This window comes from Oncorhynchus masou, unplaced genomic scaffold, assembly GCF_036934945.1.
Source record: "Oncorhynchus masou masou isolate Uvic2021 unplaced genomic scaffold, UVic_Omas_1.1 unplaced_scaffold_855, whole genome shotgun sequence".
Lineage (NCBI taxonomy): Eukaryota > Metazoa > Chordata > Actinopteri > Salmoniformes > Salmonidae > Oncorhynchus > Oncorhynchus masou.
In genome coordinates this window covers 2,109-27,742 of record NW_027016637.1, presented here as the reverse complement: position 1 = coordinate 27,742, position 25,634 = coordinate 2,109, and the positions used below count along the sequence as shown (strand labels likewise).

Below are 25,634 nucleotides of genomic sequence, written 5' to 3'. Positions count from 1 at the left end.
TCCCCCTCCCGGATACGCACCAGGTTGTAAGCGCTCCTGAGATCCAATTTTGTGAAGAAGCCCTGTGCATTGACTCTATCGCACTGGCTTTGAGAGGCAGCAGGTAGCAGTACCTCACAGTGATTTGGTTGATACCTCGATAGTCAATGCACGGGCGCAGACCGCCATCCTTCTTCATCGCCAGAACAAGGACAGGGACCGACTTCGGCGGAAGTCGTGACACCTACAACTGTCATCTTTTGTAGCAACTGATTTACTTAACTAAAGGCACATCTCAATATGTGGTCCAGGTGTCTTAGTGTTCCTATAGAAACCTGTGTCCAAACACAGCATTAAATAGCATCTAATCAGAATAGTGTACAGAGCAAAGTTATTACAGCTATTTAAATGTAATGCGTTTTTAGTGTTTATTCTGTGTCATTAATAAAATCACTGTTGCCTATTAGATCAATATTAGTGTGAACACTCGATCCATGTTGAGGTGAGACACGTCTGTTTGGACTAGATTGTTGAGGTGAGACCCATGTTGATGAGAGACATCTGATTGGACTATCCATGTTGAGGTGAGACACGTCTAATTGGACTAGATCCATGGTGAGGTGAGACACGTCTAATTGATGAGACACGTCTGATTGGACTAGATCCATGTTGAGGTGAGACACGTCTGATTGGATCTAGATCCATGTTGAGGTGAGACACGTCTGATTGGACTAGATCCATGTTGAGGTGAGACACGTCTGGACTAGATCCATGTTGAGGTGAGACACGTCTGATTGGACTAGATCCATGTTGAGGTGAGACACGTCTGATTGGACTAGATCCATGTTGAGGTGAGACACGTCTGATTGGACTAGATCCATGTTGAGAGACACGTCTGATTGGACTAGATCCATGTTGAGGTGAGACACGTCTGATTGGACTAGATCCATGTTGAGGTGAGACACGTGAGACATCCATGTTGAGGTGAGACACGTCTGATTGGACTAGATCCATATTGAGGTGAGACCATTCCATGTCTGTATTGGTTTGTGTGAGAAAGCATTTTGGGAGAAGGTGGTGGACCGTTTGAGGATTCTACAGTTCCCCTGGTGGAGGTTCTTGGAACACTGATATTTAAGTCTGAGGTTGATGAAAACAAATTTGGTGCTGCAATGTTGTGTGTTATCTTGAATACCAGGTAGATGTTGGAGTACAGAATGAAATGGAGAGGAGAAGGAGAGGAGGAGAGAGAGGAGGAGAGGGTCAGAAGAGAAAGGAGAGGGGAGAGAAAGGAGGGGGGGAGATGAAGAGGAGAATAAAGAGGGAGAGAAGAGGAGAGGAGATGGAGAGGGAAGAAGAGACTGGGAGGAGAAGAGAGGGAGAGGAGAAGAGGAAAGGGGGAGGGGGGAGGGGAGGAAGAGAGGGGAGTGGGGAGAAGAAGGGTCAGGGGAGGGAGAGGGAGAGAAAAGAGAGGGGGAGAGGGAGAGAGGGAGAGAAAAGAGGGAGAGAAAAGAGACTGGGAGACGAAGAGAGGGGAGAAGAGGCTGGAGAAGAGAGGGGGGGAGAAGATAGAGGAGGAGGGAGGGAGAGGGCGAGAAGAGGAGAGAGAGGGGGAGAAGGGAGAAGAGGAGAAGAGAGGAGGAGAGAGGAGAGGAGGAGAGGAGGAGGTTGAGAAGAGGGGGAGGGGAGAGGAGAGAATAGGAGAGGGGGATAGGTGGAGAAGAGAAGAGGGGAGAAGAGAGAGGGGGAGTGGAGGAGATAAGGAGATAAGGTGAGGAGGAGGAAAAAGGAGAACATTTACATTTTACATTTAAGTCATTTAGCAGACGCTCTTATCCAGAGCGACTTACAAATTGGTGAATTCACCTTCTGACATCCAGTGGAACAGCCACTTTACAATAGTGCATCTAAATCATTAAGGGGGAGGGGGGGGGTGAGAAGGATTACTTATCCTATCCTAGGTATTCCTTGAAGAGGTGGGAGAAGAAGAGAGGGAGAGGAGGGGAAGAAGAGAAGAGGAGAGGGGGAGGAGGAGAAGGGAGGGAGGAGAAGAGAGGGGGAGAAGGGAGGAGAAAAGGTGAGTGAGGAGGAGAAAAGGAGAGGGGAGGGGAGGGGGAAGAGAGGTGGAGAAGAGAAGAGGAGAGGTGGAGAAGAGAGGTGAGGAGATAAGGCGAGTGAGGAGGAGAGAGGAGAGGAGGAGAAAAGGAGAGAGGAGAGGAGGGGAGAAGAGGAAAGAGGGAGAAGAAGAGAGGGGAGAAGAGGAGAAGAGAGGGGGAGAAGAGGAGAAGAGAGGGAGAGGAGGAGAAGAGATGGGAGAGGAGGAGAGGGGGAGAAGAGGGGAGGGGAAGAAGAGGAGAGGGAGAGGGAGAGAAGAGGAGAGGGGGAGAGGTGGAGAAAAGAAGAGGAGAGGGGGAGAAGAGGGGGGGGAGGGGTAGAATTGGGGAGAAGAGGAGAAGTGGAGAAGAGAGGGGGAGAAGTGGGGAGGGAGAGAAGGAGAAAAGAACAGTTGAAGAGGAGAGGAGAGGGGGAAGAGGAAAAGTGAGGGCGAGTTCATTAACTCAATTCTACTGACAATGTTTGTCTATGGAGATTGCATGGCTGAGTGCTTGATTTTATACATCTGTCAGGAAGGGGTGTGGCTGAAATAGAATCCACTAATTTGAAGGGGTGTCCACATACTTTTGTATATATAGTGTATGTACACATGGGTGTTGTTGCACCATACCAACGTTAAGCCTGTCTTCCCCATCACATCATGAAAGGTCATGTTGATGTTCATTTAACCTCTGTCTCTCTCTTCCTCTGACTCCTCTCTTTCTCCTCTTTCTCTCTCTTCCTCTGACTCCTCTCTGTCTCTCTCTCTCTCTTTCTCCTCTGTCTCTCTCTTTCTCCTCAGATCTCCAGGCTCAAAGCGTCAGTCCACCAGGTAGGTAGAGTATAAATCTACAGTGATTATAGCAGTTCAATATTAGTCAACTTTATTATCCCACATGGAGAAATTCATGTGTCCATACAAACCATTCTAAACCCCAATAACAAGTAGTGTTTTATTGAACTACTAATACTTGTCAACCACAAAGCATCACTGCTGTTAAATAACAGAATCACTGTCATCATCTGTCCTCACCACTGTGTTTTCCTCTCTGCTGTTTACAGCTGAACTCTCAGTGAGACTGGTGGATGGGACCACTTCCTGTTCTGGGACAGTGGAAGTCTTCTACAGAGGAGAGTGGTTGGGTCTATGTCCTAGTTGGTGGAGCATGATGAGAGAGGTTAAGATTGTGTGTAGACAGCTGGACTGTGGGAATCCTGTATCTGAATCTAGAGGACCTCTGATTGAAGATGGAAGAAGAGGAGTCACGATGTGGAGTTGTAGGAGAGATGAGTCTTCAATTAGACAGTGTGACATCATAGGAGGACCTGGTGTCTGTGATGGTGGATATTATCATCATGTGACCTGTTCAGGTAAGAGACTGGTCATATTGACAGATTTATTTATACATTATACAATATCACCATGTATCATGTTTTATGTGTTTTTATTTCATTTAAATAGAGGGAGAGATGTCAGATGTATTTAAACATTATATTTGTGTTTGTCATATTGGTTTATGGGAGATGTTCATGGGCAGATCATTGTAGTTCAGATGGTACTGAAGTGAAGCTGCCTGATGGATGTCCAGCTGTTTATTTTCTATAAAGTGAAGTGAACTTATTCCTGTCTCCTGCCTGCATTATTCCCAACCCGATCCTGAGTGACTAAGAACCCATTTCTACCTCTTACAGTATCAAACATAGCAAACTACAATCTTTTATCTAACATATTTGTGTTTCGTCCTTGACAGTGTCATCAACAAAACTGATTGAATGTTCAACCAACTCTTTTTCTCCAGACTCTGTGCGGCTTGTGGATGGAGCTGGTCTCTGCTCTGGGAGAGTGGAGGTGAAGTCCAATCAGTCCTGGGCCTCAGTGTGTGAAGCTGACTTTGACCAGCAGGATGCAGAGGTAGTCTGTAGGGATCTTGGCTGTGGGGCTCCTGCAGCTCTACAGGGGGGGCTCTATGGAGAAGGTGAGGGTCAGACCTGGGATAAAGAGTTCCAGTGTAAAGGCAAAGAGTCCCTTCTCCTGGACTGTGACACCTCAGACAGAGAGAACAACACCTGCCTACCTGGTAATGCTGTTGGACTCACCTGCTCAGGTAAGAAACAGTTTGTCACTCAGTCAACATTGTTTCTCACCTGGAGTGAAGAATATGAGAGACAATATAGGTGTGTTTTTGTGAGAAAATATTAAGATTACTGTCTCTCTCTTTTCTTTTCTCAGAGCCTGATGATGTGAGGCTGGTGGGAGGAGGCAGTCGCTGTGCTGGTGGAGTGGAGTGGAACGACCAGGGAGAGTGGAGAATTGTGGGAGCTGATGACTGGGACCAGAGGGATGTAGCTGCAGTAGTGTGTAGACAGCTGGGTTGTGGCTCCACTGTTTCAGCACTACCTGGAAACACCACTGGAGGGTTCAGAGTTTCCTGTTCTGAGTCTGAGTCTTCACTGAGGGAGTGTTCCAGAGGTTATGATCTCCGTCCTGGACTCACAGTGATCTGCTCAGGTAATAACAAGATACACTATATGGCCAATAGTATGTGGACTTTAGTGGATTCTGGTATTTCAGCCACACCTGACAGGTGTCTAAAATGAAGCACACAGCCATGCAATCTCCATAGACAAACATCGACAGAAAACTGTTCTTACTGAAGATGTCAGTGATTTTCAACGTGGAACATCTCGGAGCAACAACGGCTCAGCTGTGAAGTGGTAGACCACTAAAACTCACAGAACGGACCACCGAGTTTTGAAGTGTGTAGAGCGTAAAAATAATCCTCTGTTGTAAAACTCACTGCTGAGTTCCACATACTTTAGTCCATGTATTATATCTCCTTCCTGGACTCACAGTGATCTGCTCAGGAAATATCAACATATTATAATTATATTCAACTCATTTCCTTCATTCATACAACTTCCTCTGCACCTCTCATGATGACTGTTTAACTTGTCAGTCTGCTTTTCTAAATAGATCAATCAGTCAAGTAGGAATCAAATACAACTTAAATATCCCAGAATGCTTTGTATTTGAGTGTTATCTCAGTGAACGTCTCTACTCACTACCACTGTCACAAAGAGAGGAGGAGGGAGGAGTTGAGGAAGAGGGAGAGATGGGAGAGATCAAATATATTTTTATCACTGAGTTCTCACCCGTGATGTCATCAAAACCAGTAACCTGTTCCTCTCTTGGCCCATCCTGACCCTGACATACAGTATCAGACTTTGTAGATCAGATGGTACTGAAGTGAAGCTGCCTGATGGATGTCCAGCTGTTTATTTTATATAAAGTGAAGTGAATTTATTCCTGTCTCCTGCCTGCATTATTCCCAACCCGATCCTGAGTGACTAAGAACCCATTTCTACCTCTTACAGTATCAAACATAACAAACTACAATCTTTTATCTAACATATTTGTGTTTAGTCCTTGACAGTGTCATCAACAAAACTGATTGAATGTTCAACCAACTCTTTTTCTCCAGTGTCTGTGCGGCTTGTGGATGGAGCTGGTCTCTGCTCTGGGAGAGTGGAGGTGAAGTCCAATCAGTCCTGGGCCTCAGTGTGTGAAGCTGACTTTGACCAGCAGGATGCAGAGGTAGTCTGTAGGGATCTTGGCTGTGGGGCTCCTGCAGCTCTACAGGGGGGGCTCTATGGAGAAGGTGAGGGTCAGACCTGGGATAAAGAGTTCCAGTGTAAAGGCAAAGAGTCCTTTCTCCTGGACTGTGACACCTCAGACAGAGAAAACAACACCTGCCCACCTGGTAATGCTGTTGGACTCACCTGCTCAGGTAAGAAACAGTTTGTCACTCAGTCAACATTGTTTCTCATCTGGAGTGAAGAATATGAGAGACAATATAGGTGTGTTTTAGTGAGAAAATAGTAAGATTACTGTCTCTCTCTTTTCTTTTCTCAGAGCCTGATGATGTGAGGCTGGTGGGAGGAGGCAGTCGCTGTGCTGGTGGAGTGGAGTGGTACGACCAGGGAGAGTGGAGGACTGTGGGAGCTGATGACTGGCATTTAGCTGCAGTAGTGTGTAGACAGCTGGGTTGTGGCTCCACTGTTTCAGTACCACCTGGAAACACCAATAGAGGGCTTGGAGTTTTCTGTTCTGGGTCTGAGTCTTCACTGAGGGAATGTTCCAGAAGTTATGATCTCCTTCCTGGACTCACAGTGATCTGCTCAGGTAATAACAAGATACACTATATGGCCAAAAGTAGGTGGACATTAGGTGGCACGTCTAGGAGCAACAACGGCTCAGCTGCGAAGTGGTAGACCACAAAAACTCACAGAACGAACCTTAGAAGCGCATAAAGCGTGAACATATATGATTGAAAAACTCACTGCTGAGTTCCACATACTTTAGTCCATGTATTATATCTCCTTCCTGGACTCACAGTGATCTGATCAGGAAATATCAACATATTATAATTATATTCAACTGATTTCCTTCATTCATACAACTTCCTCTGCACCTCTCATGATGACTGTTTAACTTGTCAGTCTGCTTTACTAAATAGATCAATCAGTCAAGTAGGAATCAAATACAACTTTAATATCCCAGAATGCTTTTGTATGTGAGTGTTATCTCAGTGAACGTCTCTACTCACTACCACTGTCACATGTCATGTTATTGTCACATCTAAATGAGGAAAGTAGTTGAGGAGCTACGTTTTCTTTTTCTCTCCTCTTGTTCCAGATGTCCTGCTTCAGCCTGATATCAACATATGTTGTCTCAGTGACTGTAGGCCCACTACTCATGTTGCCCTGTGAGGGAGGGTGGCTGGCACTGTTACATGCTGATGTTTTGTTATGTCTATAGGAAACTAGTTGAAGAGGTTTTTCTTGTTCTCTTTTATTGTTACAGATCTCCTGGTCCAGCCTGATATCTTCCTGACTGACCCAATGGGAGGGGTCTCCAGGGGCCACCAGGGGCCCGAGATGTTCAGGGGCTACAACTTCACCATCACCTGCTCCACTCAGCCACAGTACCCAGGAGGCTCCTTCCTCCTCACGTTCACCGGCTCCAACAGAACCCAGACCCAGCCAGCTGTCAATCACTCTGCTGCCTTCCTCTTCCCTGCTGCAGATGACTCCCACCAAGGGAACTACAGCTGTGTTTATGAGAATTATGTTTTCTCTCATAACTTCTCCTCTGAGAGTGAGCTCCTCTCCCTCACCATCACAGGTAACTGAACATGAACCAGACTTATAACTTTGTCATTGACAGATTTCCCACAGATCTATGTGATGATGATCAGTCCCCTCATCAAAGGTGTTTCTGTTTGCAGCCTCTCCTCTGCCAGCCTTCATCATCAGACACGTTGTAGTGCTGCTGATCCTACTGACAACAATCACCACCTCCTACCTGTACTACAAGGTAAAGACATTTACTCAGACGTTACAAGTCATTTAAACTAGAGGGTGAGGGTGAGGGGGAGAGGGAGGGAGATACGAGAGAGTAATTGTCTGACTGTTGGTGCTGTGTCTCCCTAGCCCACCAGGAGGCAGAAGAGAGTGAACAGGGTGAGCAGCATGGATCTTTATGTCAATGCCATGGAGATGGTCTCTCTGAGCTCCAGAGCTGAAGCTGGACCGGGAGAGGAGAGAGCAGCCCAGGGGACGGAGTAGGAGTAGAATGAAGCTGACCCTTCATGCTGATCTTAGGTCAGTTTTGTGTTTTAAATCGATGGTCAGCAGTGGACTGGTGTTTAAAATGTGGTGACAAACCTGATGTGGTTCTAATTTTAATAACAAGTTCAGAATTAGTTTCTCTTTCTAGAACCTTGTAAGAAATCTAAAAGGAGTGACTGCAACCACCATTATTCATTTAGTTTGATTTTTACCACCAGAGAAACATGGGGTTTTGGGTAACATGGTGTTTTGGGTAACATGGGGATTTGGGTAACATGGGGTTTTGGGTAACATGGGTTCTGGGTAACATGGGGTTCGGGTAACATGGGGTTCGGGTAACATGGGGTTCTGGGTAACATGGGGTTCTGGGTAACATGGGGGTTTGGGTAACATGGGGTTTGGGTAACATGGGGGTTTGGGTAACATGGGGGTTTGGGTAACATGGGGGTTTGGGTAACATGGGGGTTTGGGTAACATGGGGTTTTGGTAACATGGGGTTTGGGTAACATGGGGTTTGGGGTAACATGGGGTTTTGGGTAACATGGGGTTTTGGGTAACATGGGGTTTTTTTTGGTAACATGGGGTTTTGGGTAACATGGGGTTTTGGGTAACATGGGGTTTTGGGTAACATGGGGTTTTGGGTAACATGGGGTTTTGGGTAACATGGGGTTTTGGGTAACATGGGGTTTTGGGTAACATGGGGTTTTGGGTAACATGGGGTTTGGGTAACATGGGGTTTTGGGTAACATGGGGTTTGGGGTAACATGGGGTTTGGGGTAACATGGGGTTTGGGTAACATGGGGTTTGGGTAACATGGGGTTTTTGGTAACATGGGGTTTTGGTAACATGGGGATTGGGTAACATGGGGTTTTGGGTAACATGGGGTTTTGGGTAACATGGGGTTTTGGTAACATGGGGTTTTGGGTAACATGGGGTTTTGGGTAACATGGGGTTTTGGGTAACATGGGGTTTTGGGTAACATGGGGTTTTGGGTAACATGGGGTTTTGGGTAACATGGGGTTTTGGTAACATAGGATTTGGGTAACATGGGGTTGAATGTATTGTATTCTTTTGTCTTCATCTTATTTAGTGTCTCTTAGATTCGTTATCTTATTTAGTGTCTCTTAGATTCTTTATCTTGAAGTGTTTCCATTATTTGTGCAGGTATTATTATAATCATCTGTTCATTCTTTGTATTTTGAAACATTTTTTAATAAAGGGGTTTGTTGTTGTTTACCTCTCATGATGTTATTGATTATAAATGTTATGTTATTGATTATGATGTAGATTAGTGTGATGTTGTTAGTAGTATAGAGATAATGTTATTGATTATACATGTTATGATATTGATTATGAAGTAGATTATTGTTATGATGTTGCTCTCTAAACTGCCATGTAATCAACTGAATGCTTTTAATAAAATTACAGGCTGTCAGTCTTGTGTGATTTAATTATTAGACAGACGACAACATACAGTATGAATTAACTGAGTTCAGTCTGTGTGATTCCCCTCTTGGACAGACTACAACAGACAGTATGAATTAACTGGTCATACATTTGGCAGGAGGTTAGGAAGTGCATGTCAGTTTCCACCTCATTTTGTGGGCTGTGTGCACATAGCCTGTCTTCTCTGGAGAGCCAGGTACTGACCTGTATATAGTCCTGCTATTGTTATTTTACTGTTGCTCTTTAATTACTTTTTACTCTTTAATTACTTGTTACTTTCATTTCTTATTCTTATCCATATTTCTATAAACTGCATTGTTCGTTTGGGGCTCGTAACTATTTGATTTGAGGTCTGCCTACAGTGGCCTTTCTCAATAGCAAGGCTATGCTCACTCAGTCTGTACATAGTCAAAGCTTTCTTTAAGTTGGGGTCAGTCACAGTGGTCAGGTATTCTGCCACTGTGTTCTCTCTGTTCAGGGACAAATAACATTCTAGTTTGCTCTGTTTTTTGTTAATTCAATCCAATGTGTCAAGCAATTATCTTTTTGTTTTCTCATGATTTGGTTGGGTCTAATGTGTTTGCTGTCCTGGGGCTCTGTGGGGTCTGTTTGTGTATGTGAACAGAGCCCCAGGTCCAGCTTGCTTAGGGGTCTCATCTGTCTGTCTCTGTCTGTGTCTCTCGCTCTTTCTGTCTCTCACACACAGATGAGGGGATAATAATAACACCTGCTAATTCAAACAGAGAGAAACTACAAACAAACAGAGAGAGAGAAGAGAAGACATCAATGTAGTTATGTATCCTCTATAGACTATGATGTATTGTTGTCCTGGTGTGTAGTTATTTATCCTCTATAGACTATGATGTATTGTTGTCCTGGTGTGTAGTTATTTATCCTCTATAGACTATGATGTATTGTTGTCCTGGTGTGTAGTTATTTATCCTCTATAGACTATGATGTATTGTTGTCCTGGTGTGTAGTTATTTATCCTCTATAGACTATGATGTATTGTTGTCCTGGTGTGTAGTTATTTATCCTCCATAGACTATGATGTATTGTTGTCCTGGTGTGTAGTTATTTATCCTCCATAGACTATGATGTATTGTTGTCCTGGTGTGTAGTTATTTATCCTCCATAGACTATGATGTATTGTTGTCCTGGTGTGTAGTTATTTATCCTCCACATAGACTATGATGTATTGTTGTCCTGGTGTGTAGTTATTTATCCTCCACATAGACTATGATGTATTGTTGTCCTGGTGTGTAGTTATTTATCCTCCATAGACTATGATGTATTGTTGTCCTGGTGTGTAGTTATTTATCCTCCATAGACTATGATGTATTGTTGTCCTGGTGTGTAGTTATTTATCCTCCATAGACTATGATGTATTGTTGTCCTGGTGTGTAGTTATTTATCCTCCATATACTATGATGCATTGTTGTCCTGGTGTGTAGTTATTTATCCTCCATAGATTATGATGTATTGTTGTCCTGGTGTGTAGTTATTTATCCTCCACATAGACTATGATGTATTGTTGTCCTGGTGTGTAGTTATTTATCCTCATAGTCTATGATGTATTGTTGTCCTGGTGTGTAGTTATGTATCCTCTATAGACTATGATGTGTTGTTTGTCCTGGTGTGTAGTTATTTATCCTCTATAGACTATGATGTATTGTTGTCCTGGTGTGTAGTTATTTATCCTCCATAGACTATGATGTATTGTTGTCCTGGTGTGTAGTTATTTATCCTCCATAGACTATGATGTATTGTTGTCCTGGTGTGTAGTTATTTATCCTCCACATAGACTATGATGCATTGTTGTCCTGGTGTGTAGTTATTTATCCTCCATAGACTATGATGTATTGTTGTCCTGGTGTGTAGTTATTTATCCTCCATAGACTATGATGTATTGTTGTCCTGGTGTGTAGTTATTTATCCTCCACATAGACTATGATGTATTGTTGTCCTGGTGTGTCGTTATTTATCCTCCATAGACTATGATGTATTGCTGTCCTGGTGTGTAGTTATTTATCCTCATAGTCTATGATGTATTGTTGTCCTGGTGTGTAGTTATTTATCCTCTATAGACTATGATGTATTGTTGTCCTGGTGTGTAGTTATTTATCCTCCATAGTCTATGATGTATTGTTGTCCTGGTGTGTAGTTATTTATCCTCCATAGACTATGATGTATTGTTGTCCTGGTGTGTAGTTATTTATCCTCCACCAACCCTGGAGACTCATGATGGAGATACAGTCCCCACCAACCCTGGAGTTATTTATCCTCCATACTATGGTGAGTGTCACCCACCATGGAGAGCCAACTACCCACATGTCTGGTCAGGGTCCCCACCAACCCTGGAAGTCACACCACCAACCCTGGAGAGATACAGTCACCCACCAACCCTGGAGAGATACAGTCACCCACCAACCCTGGAGAGATACAGTCACCCACCAACCCTGGAGAGATACAGTCCCCCACCAACCCTGGAGAGATACAGTCACCCACCAACCCTGGAGAGATACAGTCACCCACCAACCCTGGAGAGATACAGTCACCCACCAACCCTGGAGAGATACAGACACCCACCAACCCTGGAGAGATACAGTCACCCACCAACCCTGGAGAGATACAGTCACCCACCAACCCTGGAGAGATACAGTCACCCACCAACCCTGGAGAGATACAGTCACCCACCAACCCTGGAGAGATACAGTCACCCACCAACCCTGGAGAGATACAGACACCCACCAACCCTGGAGAGATACAGTCACCCACCAACCCTGGAGAGATACAGTCACCCACCAACCCTGGAGAGATACAGGCTTTGCAAGATTTTGTTCCAGACCACCACTGAAATGCATGTAGTAAAATTGGCTCATCATAAAGGATTTGATGATATATTGATTGACTGGTATTTGTTGTCGTGGTACCTGGCTGGGGAAACATCTGCATACCTGGTCTCTGCCCCAATAATCTCTTCTTCCTCCCAAAGTGTTTGCTTGTTCACTTCCCTTCATGGACAGGATTTGACAGGAATTGATTAGTATGGAAACTCCTGCCATAACCTTCGCCTTCACCAATCCAATGCTTTTACACTTTATGGGGAGTAGTGAATGAGTGTACACTTCAGGAAGCAGTAAGTACTTTTGGGACGCACCCCTGGCCCAGGCCGGAGGATCTCCAAACTGACCACTTGTCAAAGGGAGCCAACACATTCTCTGGTGCTCTATTCTGCATTTTGTACCTCGCAGCACACCGTACAAATATTCAAAGTTCAAGGCCGATATTACCGTTCTGCGAGCAGCAGGATAATATGTTGGCAGCACAACAGCATATTATTTTTTCCCAAAATAAAAATAATAACAAATAATAATAATACATCAATAAAAATATAAATGTATATATTTTTATTCTAAATAAGAGTCGAATTTGACAATATCGATTATTGTGGCAATGTAGTTCAATACAACTGTTTTTCACAGCATTGCAACCACTTTTGAAACAAATAAATTGATAATTTGACATATTTTAATATTGTATAATTTATACCAGCATTTCTTTAGAAAGTTTACTAACTGAATACTGGCATGTTGAAAGCTGTTGTGAAGGTCAGTGGTGTAGTGGTGCCTGGAGAAGTGGGTATACAGTACTCTAATTTAGTAAAACATTTTCCAAATGGCCCAGAGAAGGAAAGGCACCCTGTGTGAAAGATTCTATTGGTCACAGTCAGGCCAACGCAAACTGTAATGTTCAGTAGGATAATAGTAGACCAACCCAAGCTGTACTGTTCAGTAGGATAATAGTAGACCAACCCAAGCTGTACTGTTCAGTAGGATAATAGTAGACCAACCCAAGCTGTACTGTTCAGTAGGATAATAGTAGACCAACCCAAGCTGTACTGTTCAGTAGGATAATAGTAGACCAACCCAAGCTGTACTGTTCAGTAGGATAATAGTAGACCAACCCAAGCTGTACTGGTCAGTAGGATAATAGTAGACCAACCCAAGCTGTACTGTTCAGTAGGATAATAGTAGACCAACCCAAGCTGTACTGTTCAGTAGGATAATAGTAGACCAACCCAAGCTGTACTGTTCAGTAGGATAATAGTAGACCAACCCAAGCTGTACTGTTCAGTAGGATAATAGTAGACCAACCCAAGCTGTACTGTTCAGTAGGATAATAGTAGACCAACCCAAGCTGTACTGTTCATGTAGGATAAGTAGTAGACCAACCCAAGCTGTACTGTTCAGTAGGATAATAGTAGACCAACCCAAGCTGTACTGTTCAGTAGGATAATAGTAGACCAACCCAAGCTGTACTGTTCAGTAGGATAATAGTAGACCAACCCAAGCTGTACTGTTCAGTAGGATAATAGTAGACCAACCCATGTACTGTTCAGTAGGATAATAGTAGACCAACCCAAGCTGTACTGTTCAGTAGGATAATAGTAGACCAACCCAAGCTGTACTGTTCAGTAGGATAATAGTAGACCAACCCAAGCTGTACTGTTCAGTAGGATAATAGTAGACCAACCCAAGCTGTACTGTTCAGTAGGATAATAGTAGACCAACCAGTAGTGATGTAATGTTGTAAATGTGTACTGTTCAGTAGATAATAGTTTAAAACCCAAGCTGTACTGTTCAGTAGGATAATAGTAGACCAACCCAAGCTGTACTGTTCAGTAGGATAATAGTAGACCAACCCAAGCTGTACTGTTCAGTAGGATAATAGTAGACCAACCCAAGCTGTACTGGTCAGTAATATAACAGTAGACCAACCCAAGCTGTACTGGTCAGTAAGATAACAGTAGACCAACCCAAGCTGTACTGGTCAGTAGGATAATAGTATAACTATTATTGAAACATGTTCCATAAGTCCGTCAGACGTTGATGGCAGTACTTTGGTTCTTTAACTGGAATCACATATTAATCACTCCTCCCTGCACCATTATAAGATAAGTTAACAATGTGGTTCTGACACACAAATTAACTTCTAGTCTCGGTTATCCATTTCACCTTGTCAATGCTCATATTTGAGAGATACAATAATTATTATACTTATCAATGTTGTGGATGAGCGCATTGTTTGTTTGTTCTGTTCCTCAAATCTCTGTAGCTTCCGGGTATGCTGGAAAAGGACCCGAGCTAAGGGAATTTGGTTAAGCTTTATAGTGCCTGTCCCAAATGGCTCATTAATGCATATGGGCATATTGAAAGAGATTGTCAGTAGTGATGTAATGTTGTAAATGTTATGTTGTGATATTGTTTAAAACCGTGTTGCAATGTATATCCTTTAGTATGTTTAGTTCATGGAAAATGTAGGTTTGTATTGTTAATTGATTAATTAATTAGGGTTAATTGTTCTGAGGGAGGGGCTAGCCCTCAAAGGTCAGATCCTTTCAGTCATGGAGAGGCAGTTTGGATTGAGCTGTGGATGGGGTAGCATTGTTTTTAAGCTGTTCCATAAACATAGACGTTGATGGCAGTACTGTTGTTTTTTGTTCTGGAATCACTTGTAAATAAACACTTTGCACAGAAGAACTTTTGAGGTTCTGCCATCTTTTTATTTTGATAAACATTAGGTTATGACAGTTTAGCCTTCTGACCTACTACTACGTGACAAAACATCTCTTTTTTCAGGTTTTTGTTCTCAAAGTCTGACTTTTTTAAACAGAAAAAAATACAATTGTTTGCTCTAAGAACATAACTTAAACCACATCAGGAGGCCACAATTGAGGTTTGGGAAAAATCGAAGATAAAAGGATTTGAGTGTGAATTCACCTAGCACTATTGTTGGATTAGCAATAGCCATGTAAACATAGCACTATTGGCAGTGTTTATATAGTACAGACACCTACACTATGTTGGATTAGCAGTGTTTACTAGCAGATCAATGATTTGTCAGATCCCAATACCCATGTAAACTGTCTGGATGACTGACAGATCAATGAGGTTAGATCCAATACCCATGTAAACATAGCTAACTGACAGATCAATGAGGTCAGATCCCAATACCCATGTAAACATAGCTTACTGACAGATCAATGAGGTCAGATCCCAATACCCATGTAAACATAGCTTACTGATAGATCAATGAGGTCAGATCCCAATACCCATGTAAACATAGCTTACTGATAGATCAATGAGGTCAGATCCCAATACCCATGTAAACATAGCTTACTGATAGATCAATGAGGTTAGATCCAATACCCATGTAAACATAGCTTACTGACAGATCAATGAGGTCAGATCCCAATACCCATGTAAACATATCTTACTGGCAGATCAATGAGGTCAGATCCCAATACCCATGTAAACATAGCTTACTGGCAGATCAATGAGGTCAGATCCCAATAACCATGTAAACATAGCTTACTGACAGATCAATGAGGTCAGATCCAATACCCATGTAAACATAGCTTACTGACAGATCAATGAGGTCAGATCCCAATACCCATGTAAACATAGCTTACTGACAGATCAATGAGGTCAGATCCCAATACCCATGTAAACATAGCTTACTGACAGATCAATGAGGTCAGATCCCAATACCCATGTAAACATAGCTTACTGACAGATCAATGAGGTCAGATCCCAATACCCATGTAAACATAGCTTACTGACAGATCAATGAGGTTAGATCCAATACCCATGTAAACATAGCTTACTGACAGATCAATGAGGTTAGATCCCAATACCCATGTAAACATAGCTTACTGATAGATCAATGAGGTCAGATCCCAATACCCATGTAAACATAGCTAACTGACAGATCAATGAGGTTAGATCCCAATACCCATGTAAACATAGCTTACTGACAGATCAATGAGGTCAGATCCCAATACCCATGTAAACATAGCTAACTGACAGATCAATGAGGTTAGATCCCAATACCCATGTAAACATAGCTTACTGACAGATCAATGAGGTTAGATCCCAATACCCATGTAAACATAGCTTACTGGCAGATCAATGAGGTCAGATCCCAATACCCATGTAAACATAGCTTACTGACAGATCAATGAGGTCAGATCCCAATACCCATGTAAACATAGCTTACTGACAGATCAATGAGGTCAGATCCCAATACCCATGTAAACATAGCTTACTGACAGATCAATGAGGTCAGATCCCAATACCCATGTAAACATAGCTTACTGGCAGATCAATGAGGTCAGATCCCAATACCCATGTAAACATAGCTTACTGACAGATCAATGAGGTCAGATCCCAATACCCATGTAAACATAGCTTACTGACAGATCAATGAGGTCAGATCCCAATACCCATGTAAACATAGCTTACTGGCAGATCAATGAGGTCAGATCCCAATACCCATGTAAACATAGCTTACTGACAGATCAATGAGGTCAGATCCCAATACCCATGTAAACATAGCTTACTGGCAGATCAATGAGGTCAGATCCCAATACCCATGTAAACATAGCTTACTGGCAGATCAATGAGGTCAGATCCCAATACCCATGTAAACATAGCTTACTGACAGATCAATGAGGTCAGATCCCAATACCCATGTAAACATAGCTTACTGACAGATCAATGAGGTCAGATCCCAATACCCATGTAAACATAGCTTACTGGCAGATCAATGAGGTTAGATCCCAATACCCATGTAAACATAGCTTACTGGCAGATCAATGAGGTCAGATCCCAATACCCATGTAAACATAGCTTACTGACAGATCAATGAGGTCAGATCCCAATACCCATGTAAACATAGCTAACTGACAGATCAATGAGGTCAGATCCCAATACCCATGTAAACATAGCTTACTGACAGATCAATGAGGTCAGATCCCAATACCCATGTAAACATAGCTTACTGGCAGATCAATGAGGTCAGATCCCAATACCCATGTAAACATAGCTTACTGGCAGATCAATGAGGTCAGATCCCAATACCCATGTAAACATAGCTTACTGGCAGATCAATGAGGTTAGATCCCAATACCCATGTAAACATAGCTTACTGGCAGATCAATGAGGTCAGATCCCAATACCCATGTAAACATAGCTTACTGACAGATCAATGAGGTCAGATCCCAATACCCATGTAAACATAGCTTACTGGCAGATCAATGTAAACATAGGTCAATGAGATCCCAATACCCATGTAAACATAGCTTACTGACAGATCAATGAGGTCAGATCCCAATACCCATGTAAACATAGCTTACTGACAGATCAATGAGGTCAGATCCCAATACCCATGTAAACATAGCTTACTGACAGATCAATGAGGTCAGATCCCAATACCCATGTAAACATAGCTTACTGACAGATCAATGAGGTCAGATCCCAATACCCATGTAAACATAGCTTACTGGCAGATCAATGAGGTTAGATCCAATACCCATGTGTTGCGAACAGGTCGATTGTCGCGGTAGTCGTTTCGATGGAGAATAACTTTACAGTTATTTTGACCGCGGTGGTTATTGTTGTCATGGTTTCGTGGAAGAAACCGTTGTTGTGCATCATCTTTCAACGCTCCAATACCTGATAATGACCAAACCTGTTCAGGCTTTTTGGGAATTTAACTTCAATTAACCTGAAAGTTTTCATTGTAGAAACATCTGTTGGGTTGGTAGAATGTGTGAAGACCCTCCTCATTGGTTAATATTCCCTGTAGTAGAAACATCTGTTGTGTTGGTAGAATGTGGAAAGACCCACCTCATTGGTTAATATTCCCTGTAGTAGAACCATCTGTTGTGTTGGTAGAATGTGGAAAGACCCACCTCATTGGTTAATATTCCCTGTAGTAGAACCATCTGTTGGGTTGGTAGAATGTGGAAAGACCCACCTCATTGGTTAATATTCCCTGTAGTAGAACCATCTGTTGGGTTGGTAGAATGTGGAAAGACCCAATTGGTTAATATTCTGTAGTAGAACCATCTGTTGGGTTGGTAGAATGTGGAAAGACCCTCCTCATTGGTTAATATTCCCTGTAGTAGAAACATCTGTTGTGTTGGTAGAATGTGGAAAGACCCTCCTCAGGTTTTAAATTCATACTTAGTACAAATCTCTGTTGTCTGAGAATTAAATTATTATTTAATGAAATAAATGTAAAAATGCACTGTTTGTCTGGAAATAAAATAAACATTTATCTGGTTAATATTCTCCAGTCAACAGATGGCGATATCTTTTCAGGCGGCTATCAGAGTGACCCCCTATAATGGTAGTGGACCGCTTCTTCAAAACATCTGTCAGCCACCTCGGTAGCTTCCTAGCGGAAACGTTCAAGCTGTTCAGACTGCTTCGGTCTATATTTACTTCTGTATTTGGAACATAATTCTGTCTTTTAACTAGTTTCCCTCATTTTATGTCATATTTCCGTTTCGTCAGGTAACATCTAGCTGGCTTGATAAATGAGCCTATCACTTGGTTAATAGTCGCTAACTAGCTACATCTTAGCTGGCTAACATCCCCGACCATGAGCTCAGCAAGCTGCTGCCCTCCTGCTAAAAAAGAGGTCTGCTGGAAGGAGAAAGAATCTGGTATTTGGCTGAACGTTGTCGTGAAAGAGGAGAATGAAGGGAGGATGTCACAGTAAAGAAGAAGTCGAGTTGGCTGTTACACAGAAAGAAGAGGAAAGAAAACGATTATACTTTTTTGGAGTGAATTCCCTGAGAGATAACATCATATTGAAGGAGGAGGAGAGGGAAGAAGAGAAGGAGACAGAAGATCTGAGTAACACCAGTAAGTCCTGTCTTGAAAATAGTTGTTGAACTGATGGTAGAATGTGTAAAGTGGTTAATATTCCCTGTAGTAGAAACCACCTGTTGGAGAACCTGTTGGATTCCCTCCTCATTGGTTAATATTACCTGTTGTAGAACAATCTGTTGGATTGGTAGAATGTGGAAAGACTAAATTGGTAAAATATTCCCTGGAGTAGAAACATCTGTTGGGTTGGTAATGTTAATGTAGGTTTTAATTGATAAAGCTACACTGTAAGATGTGAATACCATCAAGAAGCTGGCCAACAACAAATCTTTAATAATGGATTTACACCCAAAATCACAACTTAAATGTCTCACGGAATGGACTTGCCTTCATTCAATACTGCAGTTCCACTGTACTAAACTGGAGGCGATTTCCAGCCCACCGTTGACTGCGGTCAAGTGAGCCGACAGTCGCAAAACGCGGTCAGGCCATCTGCTCTTCGGTTTCTTCCTGAATTTGCGTGGAATATAATTCACTTTATGGAATGGCGTTTTTTAGTCAGGTAGGGAAACTGAGTTGAATGGACTCTCATGCACAGGTTAGTCCAGACGATGGCTACAAATCATTCCAAGCAAACTGTTTGAAGCACACTTATTCAATCTTCCATAATAAAAATGATACCAAATCGTTTATTTAATGTTCGCCTTATCATAAAGTACTTTATCATTGCTGGAGTGTCAAGCGTTAACTGGACTGGTGTAAACGCTACAACATACAATGACTACTGCACCTGTACATAGCCCACCTATAATTTAGCCCAAACAACTACCTCTTTCCCTACTGTATTTAATTAATTTATTAATGTAGGAATTGATAAAGCTTACACTTATTTTGCTCCTTTGCACCCCATTATTTTTATTTCTACTTTGCACATTCTTCCATTGCAAATCTACCATTCCAGTGTTTTACTTGCTAAATTGTATTTACTTTGCCACCATGGCCTTTTTTTGCCTTTACCTCCCATCTGCTTTCTCACCTCATTTGCTCACATCGTATATGGACTTGTTTCTACTGTATTATTGACTGTATGTTTGTTTTGCTCCATGTGTAACTCTGTGTCGTTGTATGTTCCAAGCAAACCATTTGAACTGCTTTGCAATTTATCTTGGCCAGGTTGCAATTGTAAATGAGAACTTGTTCTCAACTTGCCTACCTGGTTAAATAAAACATGAAATAAATAAATAAAACATTCTATAGGCCTCTCTGACTAAGAACCACACAGAGACCTGCATTTTGTAGTGGCTTTAATAACACTTGTGAAAAGTGACTTCAGGTGATTGAGGGATCTAGTCTAGATTAAACGTCAGAGGAAGTTTTGTCATGTGGAGGTTTCATTCAGGTCTCTGTTTAATTAAATCATCTGTTTGTCTTTGACAGGAGAGAGACCAGACTCTCCTTCTGACAGCAGGGAAGAGTCCTTCAGGGAAACCAGACCCCGAGACGTCCAAACCAGCAGGACGACATCACTGCTCCCAGTGTGGAAAGAGTTTTACTCAGTCAGGGAGCCTGAGAACACATAAGAGAATACACACTGGAGAGAAGCCTTACCACTGTTCCCAATGTGGAATGACGTTTACCCAGTTAGGGAGCCTGCAAACGCATGAGAGGGGACACACAGGGGAAAAGCTTTTCCAATGTTCCCATTGTGGAAAGAGTTTTGGCCAGGTAGGAAACCTGAACAAGCATGAGAGGACACACACAGGTAAGAAGATGTACCGCTGCTCCCAGTGTGGAGAGAGATTTACCCGGTTAAGGTACCTGAAAGAGCATGAAAGAATACATACAAATACACAGGAGGAGAAGACATACCACTGCTCTCATTGTGGAAAGACATTTTCCCAGTCAGAGAACCTGAAAACACATGAGAGAATCGAGAGGCTGTGTTCTGACTTGTGTTTCTGACTGAGAATGTGTGTGTTTGTTTGGGCTGTCAGACTTGAGTTCACTTTGTATAATGTTAGTGCACTATTTTTAATTGTGATTAATCCATTGTCTGAAAGGGTTGAAAACACACTGAAAACATCCAAAATACATACTATATACAGCTAAAATCTACAATGCCATGTAAACACAAGATGACATTGAGGTTAAATAAAGTGTGCTTTATCAATTGAACATATTTTGACACGTCCACTGTGTGTCTCTGTAGAGTCATAATATCCATAACAACTAGAGGTCAAACAGGGAGATGGTTCCATTCATTTTCCCCACAGGGCTGTGTTTTGTTTAGACTCACCCTGGTGTGATGTTTTGATAACCATGGAAACCTCTCTGGGACAAGGTGACTGAGGACACAGTGTGTTGTGAATTTATTGTCATGTTTTTAAAATGGTATAAATGCCTTTATTTTAGCTGGACCCCAGGAAGAGGAGCTGCTGCCTTGGCAGGAACTAATGGGGATCCACAATAAACCCCAGGAAGAGGAGCTGCTGCCTTGGCAGGAACTAATGGGGATCCACAATAAACCCCAGGAAGAGTAGCTGCTGCCTTGGCAGGAACTAATGGGGATCCATAATAAACCCCAGGAAGAGTAGCTGCTGCCTTGGCAGGAACTAATGGGGATCCACAATAAACCCCAGGAAGAGTACTTTTATCAATGGGGATCCATATTAAACCCCAGGAAGAATAGCTGCTGCCTTGGCAGGAAGTAATGGGGATCCATAATAAACCCCAGGAAGAGTAGCTGCTTTGGCAGGAACTAATGGGGATCCATATTAAACCCCAGGAAGAGTAGCTGCTGCCTTGGCAAACAATGGGGATCCAAATAAACCCCAGGAAGAGTAGCTCTGCAAGGAACCTGGGGATCCATATTAAACCCCAGGAAGAGTAGCTGCTGCCTTGGCAGAACTAGTTTCCATATTAAACCCCATGAATTGTCCTTGGCAGGAACTAAATCCGTAATGACAAATACTTTTATCAATATATTTGTCTCTCTCTACTCTCGGATTCAAATATGCTAATTAGCATCAAAGTAGACAACATGCAAGACTACAAATCCCTGTCCTTCTGGAAGTCATCTCCCAACTCATTTCACAGAATTGTCCAAGAAATCTGGAGCTTTGTCAGAGTGAACATTGGGTTCTTGTTCACCTCCTTGATCAAGGCCCTTCTCCCCGATTTCTCAGTTTGGCCGGGCAGCCTGCTCTAGAAAGAGTATTGGTGGTTCCAAACTTCTTCCATTTAAGAATGATGGTGGCCATTGTGTTCATGGGGACCGTTTGCTACAGACATTTTTGGTACCTTTCCACAGATCTGTGCCTCGACACAATCCTGTCTCAGAACTGTACCGACAATTCCTTTGACCTCATGGTTTGGTTTTTGCTCTGACATGCACTGTAAACTGTGGGACCTTATGTAGACAGGTGTGTGCCTTTCCAAACCATGTCTAATTTATTGAATTTACCACAGGTGGACTACAATCAAGTTGTAGAAACATCTCAAGGATGATCAATGGAAGAAGGATGTCTGAGCTCATTTTCTAGTCTCATAGCAAAGGGTCTGAATACTTAAGTAAATACATTTGCAAAAAATTCAAATCTGTTTTTGGTTTGTTATTATGGGGTTTTGTGTGTAGATTGATGAGGGGAAAAACATATTCAATTTTATAATGAGGCTGTAACGTAACTAAATGTGGAATAAGTGAAGGGGTCTGAATACTTAATGAATACACTGTATACCACTGGAAGAGCTTTCTATCATTGGCAGTTTTGTACACAGTCAGGTGATACGTGGTATAGAAAGTCCAATCTTAGGAGAGAACATGGGAGGCACTATACTGTGTGTCTGCAGGTGTCTATCTGGTCAAAACCACTGATACAGGTGCCCCTCCACCCTCTGGTGGGATGGATCATAATTATGATAATCAACTGAAATAAATTAAAAATAAACTTTTGGTTCCTCAACTGCGTTTGCCACTCCAGTCAGCAGATGGCGATGTGCGTCTTTTAGGTTCAGGCGATGCTGCCAGTGTGACGTATAATCTAGTGGACGGGACGCTGCTTCAACAACAACAGTTCGACACCCTCGGTAGCTTAATAGCAAACATAGCTACAACATTCACTTTCTTTACACTGTTTTGGTGTATATTAGTCGCTGTGTATTAAACACACTTCTGTCGTATGTACGTGTTGGCACATTTAATTATATAATTACGTTGTTTGTCAGCTAGCTGGTTTGCTAAATTAGCTTAGAACTAGGCTAGTTGCTAATGCTAGCTAGCGAACATCCCCGACCATGAGTTCACTAAGTTACTCTCCTCCTGCTAAAGAAGAGGAGGTCTTCTGGACGGAGAAAGAAGCTCTCCTGAAAGAGGAGGAGGAAGAGAAGGATGTTTCAATACAAAAACAAGTAGAGGGTGAAGCTGTTACCGTGAAAGAAGAAGAGAAAGACGTTTCAGTGGAAGAAAAGGAAGACTCGTTCAGATTGAAAGAGGAGGAGGCGGAGATGACTGTCACATCGGTAAAGGAGGAGGAGGAAGAAGAGGACACTGGACATCTGGGCCCGGTTTCCCCAACGCATCTTAAGGCATCCTATGGTTCTAACGGTGAACTCAGCCGTAAGATGGTTTTGAGAAACTGGGCCGTGATTAACACTAGTAAGTACTGTCTTAAAAACAGAGGCACAAACTCTGCAGTTGTTGAACTGATGTGTGGTGTTAAAGGGTCCAGACCTGAATAATCGAGAATTGTGGAAAGAACTGAAAACTGCTGTTAAAAATTTTGATATTAAATTTATAGATTGTGTCCATTGATTCTTCACAAAAAAATACAGTTTTAAGAATATAAAAGGTCACATACCTCATGAGCTTAGTTCAACTGTTGTACCCCATCAGAACCCCAAATAAGATTTTTTTTACTCCAATGTTTAGAAACAATGTAAATCAACACTGTTTAGCCTCAACATGGTTAAAACTATCATGTTGATTTCATGGATGGTCAGTCCCTGCATCCGTAGGTCTGTCTATGAATTTGAGAGTAGTTACATTTCTCCAGACCCATCCATCATCTTATTACCAAAACAGTGGTGGAATGACATCTTTGTTATTGTTTGAACTGCAGATTGGTTGATCGATTGATTTGGCTTTTTTAAAGGGACAACCTAGTATTTAAACAGCAACAAAATGCCTGCCCTGAGACTTGGTTTGGTAAACAGCTGAGGGATGGGGGCTGGATAAATGTAACCACTCTCACATTCAATTAATTGCCCTCTTGCGCCTATTTTAGCAAACACAGAAAGGGGCCTATATTGGTGACCAAAGGTTGTCTGGCACACTGCTTAGGGGTTCAGCAACTGTAATAACTTATTTCTAGCCGAAAATCATCGATGTTACTACTAATGTGAAAACAAGACTAAATATGACTATTGTTGCTCACTTGACTGTCTCAAGACAATTGTCAAATAATTTTAACATTCATTACAGATGTCAATTGTTGTACAATATCATGGCTACGCTGTTGGCATCACCTTTTACAGTGGATTTCTGCTGTTGTGGGCCTTTAACCATCTGTCAGACTTTGTTGTTCACACAGGAGAGAGACGTGACTATCGTGGATCCTCTGGGGAGCCTCAACAACATCATGAAGCTGACGAGGCAGAGAAGAGTCCCTCCCGATCAGAACACCTCAAGAAACACCAGTGGAGACCAACAGGGAAGAAATCTCACTGCTGCTCTGACTGTGGGAAGAGTTACTTAAGATCAAATTCACTAAAAGTACAAATGACAATTCACACTGGAGAGAAATCTTATAGCTGTGGTCAATGTGGGAAGAGTTTTACTACATCTCGCCATCTGATTGTACACCAGAGAACACACACAGGAGACAAATCTTATAGCTGTGATCAATGTGGGAAGAGTTTTACTCAGTCAAGCAGCCTGTTATCTCACCAGAGAAAACACACAGGAGAGAAATCTTACAGCTGTTATCAATGTGGGAAGAGTTTTACTCAGTCAAGCAGCCTGTTATCTCACCAGAGAACACACACAGGAGAGAAACCTTATAGTTGTGAACAATGTGGGAAGAATTTTACTACATCCAGCCATCTGATTGTACACCAGAGAACACACACAGGAGAGAAATCTTATAGCTGTGAACAATGTGGGAAGAGATACTCCAGCCATCTGATAAATGATCTTATCAAACATCAAGAAATAAAAGATACATAAAATGCATTAATGAAGGAGTTGTTTCATGATATCAATGAATTAATGTCACAATGTAGAATGTTTAAACATTGTAGTAGGAGTATTTTAATGATGTCACAATGTAGAATGTTTTAACATTGTAGTAGCAGTATTTTAATGATGTCACAATGTAGAATGTTTAAACATTGTAGTAGCAGTATTTTAATGATGTCACAATGTAAAACACTAAACGTTTGCCCCCTGTTCAATTGATTTCTGCATGATATGGATATTAGCCTCAGGGGGAAAATCCAGGCTCTGAATTGAAAGAGTGCTATTTATATGATATAACAGAAAGTGACTCACACAAAAAGAGCTGTGTTACACTTACAGCATTGGTGACCCACTTGAATCAAAATGTAGCTAGATGTTTTCTACAAGTTGTCCTCTAACCAGTGATGTCCACATTATTCCCAGATTCCATGTGGTTTTTGAGCTGTTCGTTTTAACAGGACAAACTCATCTCCCCCTTTCACACAAATGATTTCAACATGATATCGATGAGTGATGAAAAATAAGTTTTGCGTTCCTTTGTTTAACGACCTCTAAATTTAAATGCA

At 42.2% G+C, this 25,634-nt stretch overlaps 1 protein-coding gene across 1 annotated transcript in view; it reads left to right on the top strand.

Moving 5' to 3' along the window:
- Nucleotides 1-6,001, top strand: part of LOC135538957 (scavenger receptor cysteine-rich type 1 protein M130-like) — a 29,951-nt gene extending 23,950 nt beyond the window's left edge. Inside the window, exons 2-7 of the mRNA XM_064964828.1 lie at nucleotides 2,876-2,905; nucleotides 3,136-3,444; nucleotides 3,873-4,178; nucleotides 4,304-4,582; nucleotides 5,556-5,842; nucleotides 5,987-6,001. Of these exons, the coding sequence (XP_064820900.1) occupies nucleotides 2,876-2,905; nucleotides 3,136-3,444; nucleotides 3,873-4,178; nucleotides 4,304-4,582; nucleotides 5,556-5,842; nucleotides 5,987-6,001 (1,226 nt within the window). The remainder of the gene's footprint in view (nucleotides 1-2,875; nucleotides 2,906-3,135; nucleotides 3,445-3,872; nucleotides 4,179-4,303; nucleotides 4,583-5,555; nucleotides 5,843-5,986) is intronic.
- Nucleotides 6,002-25,634: the final 19,633 nt, after the last annotated feature.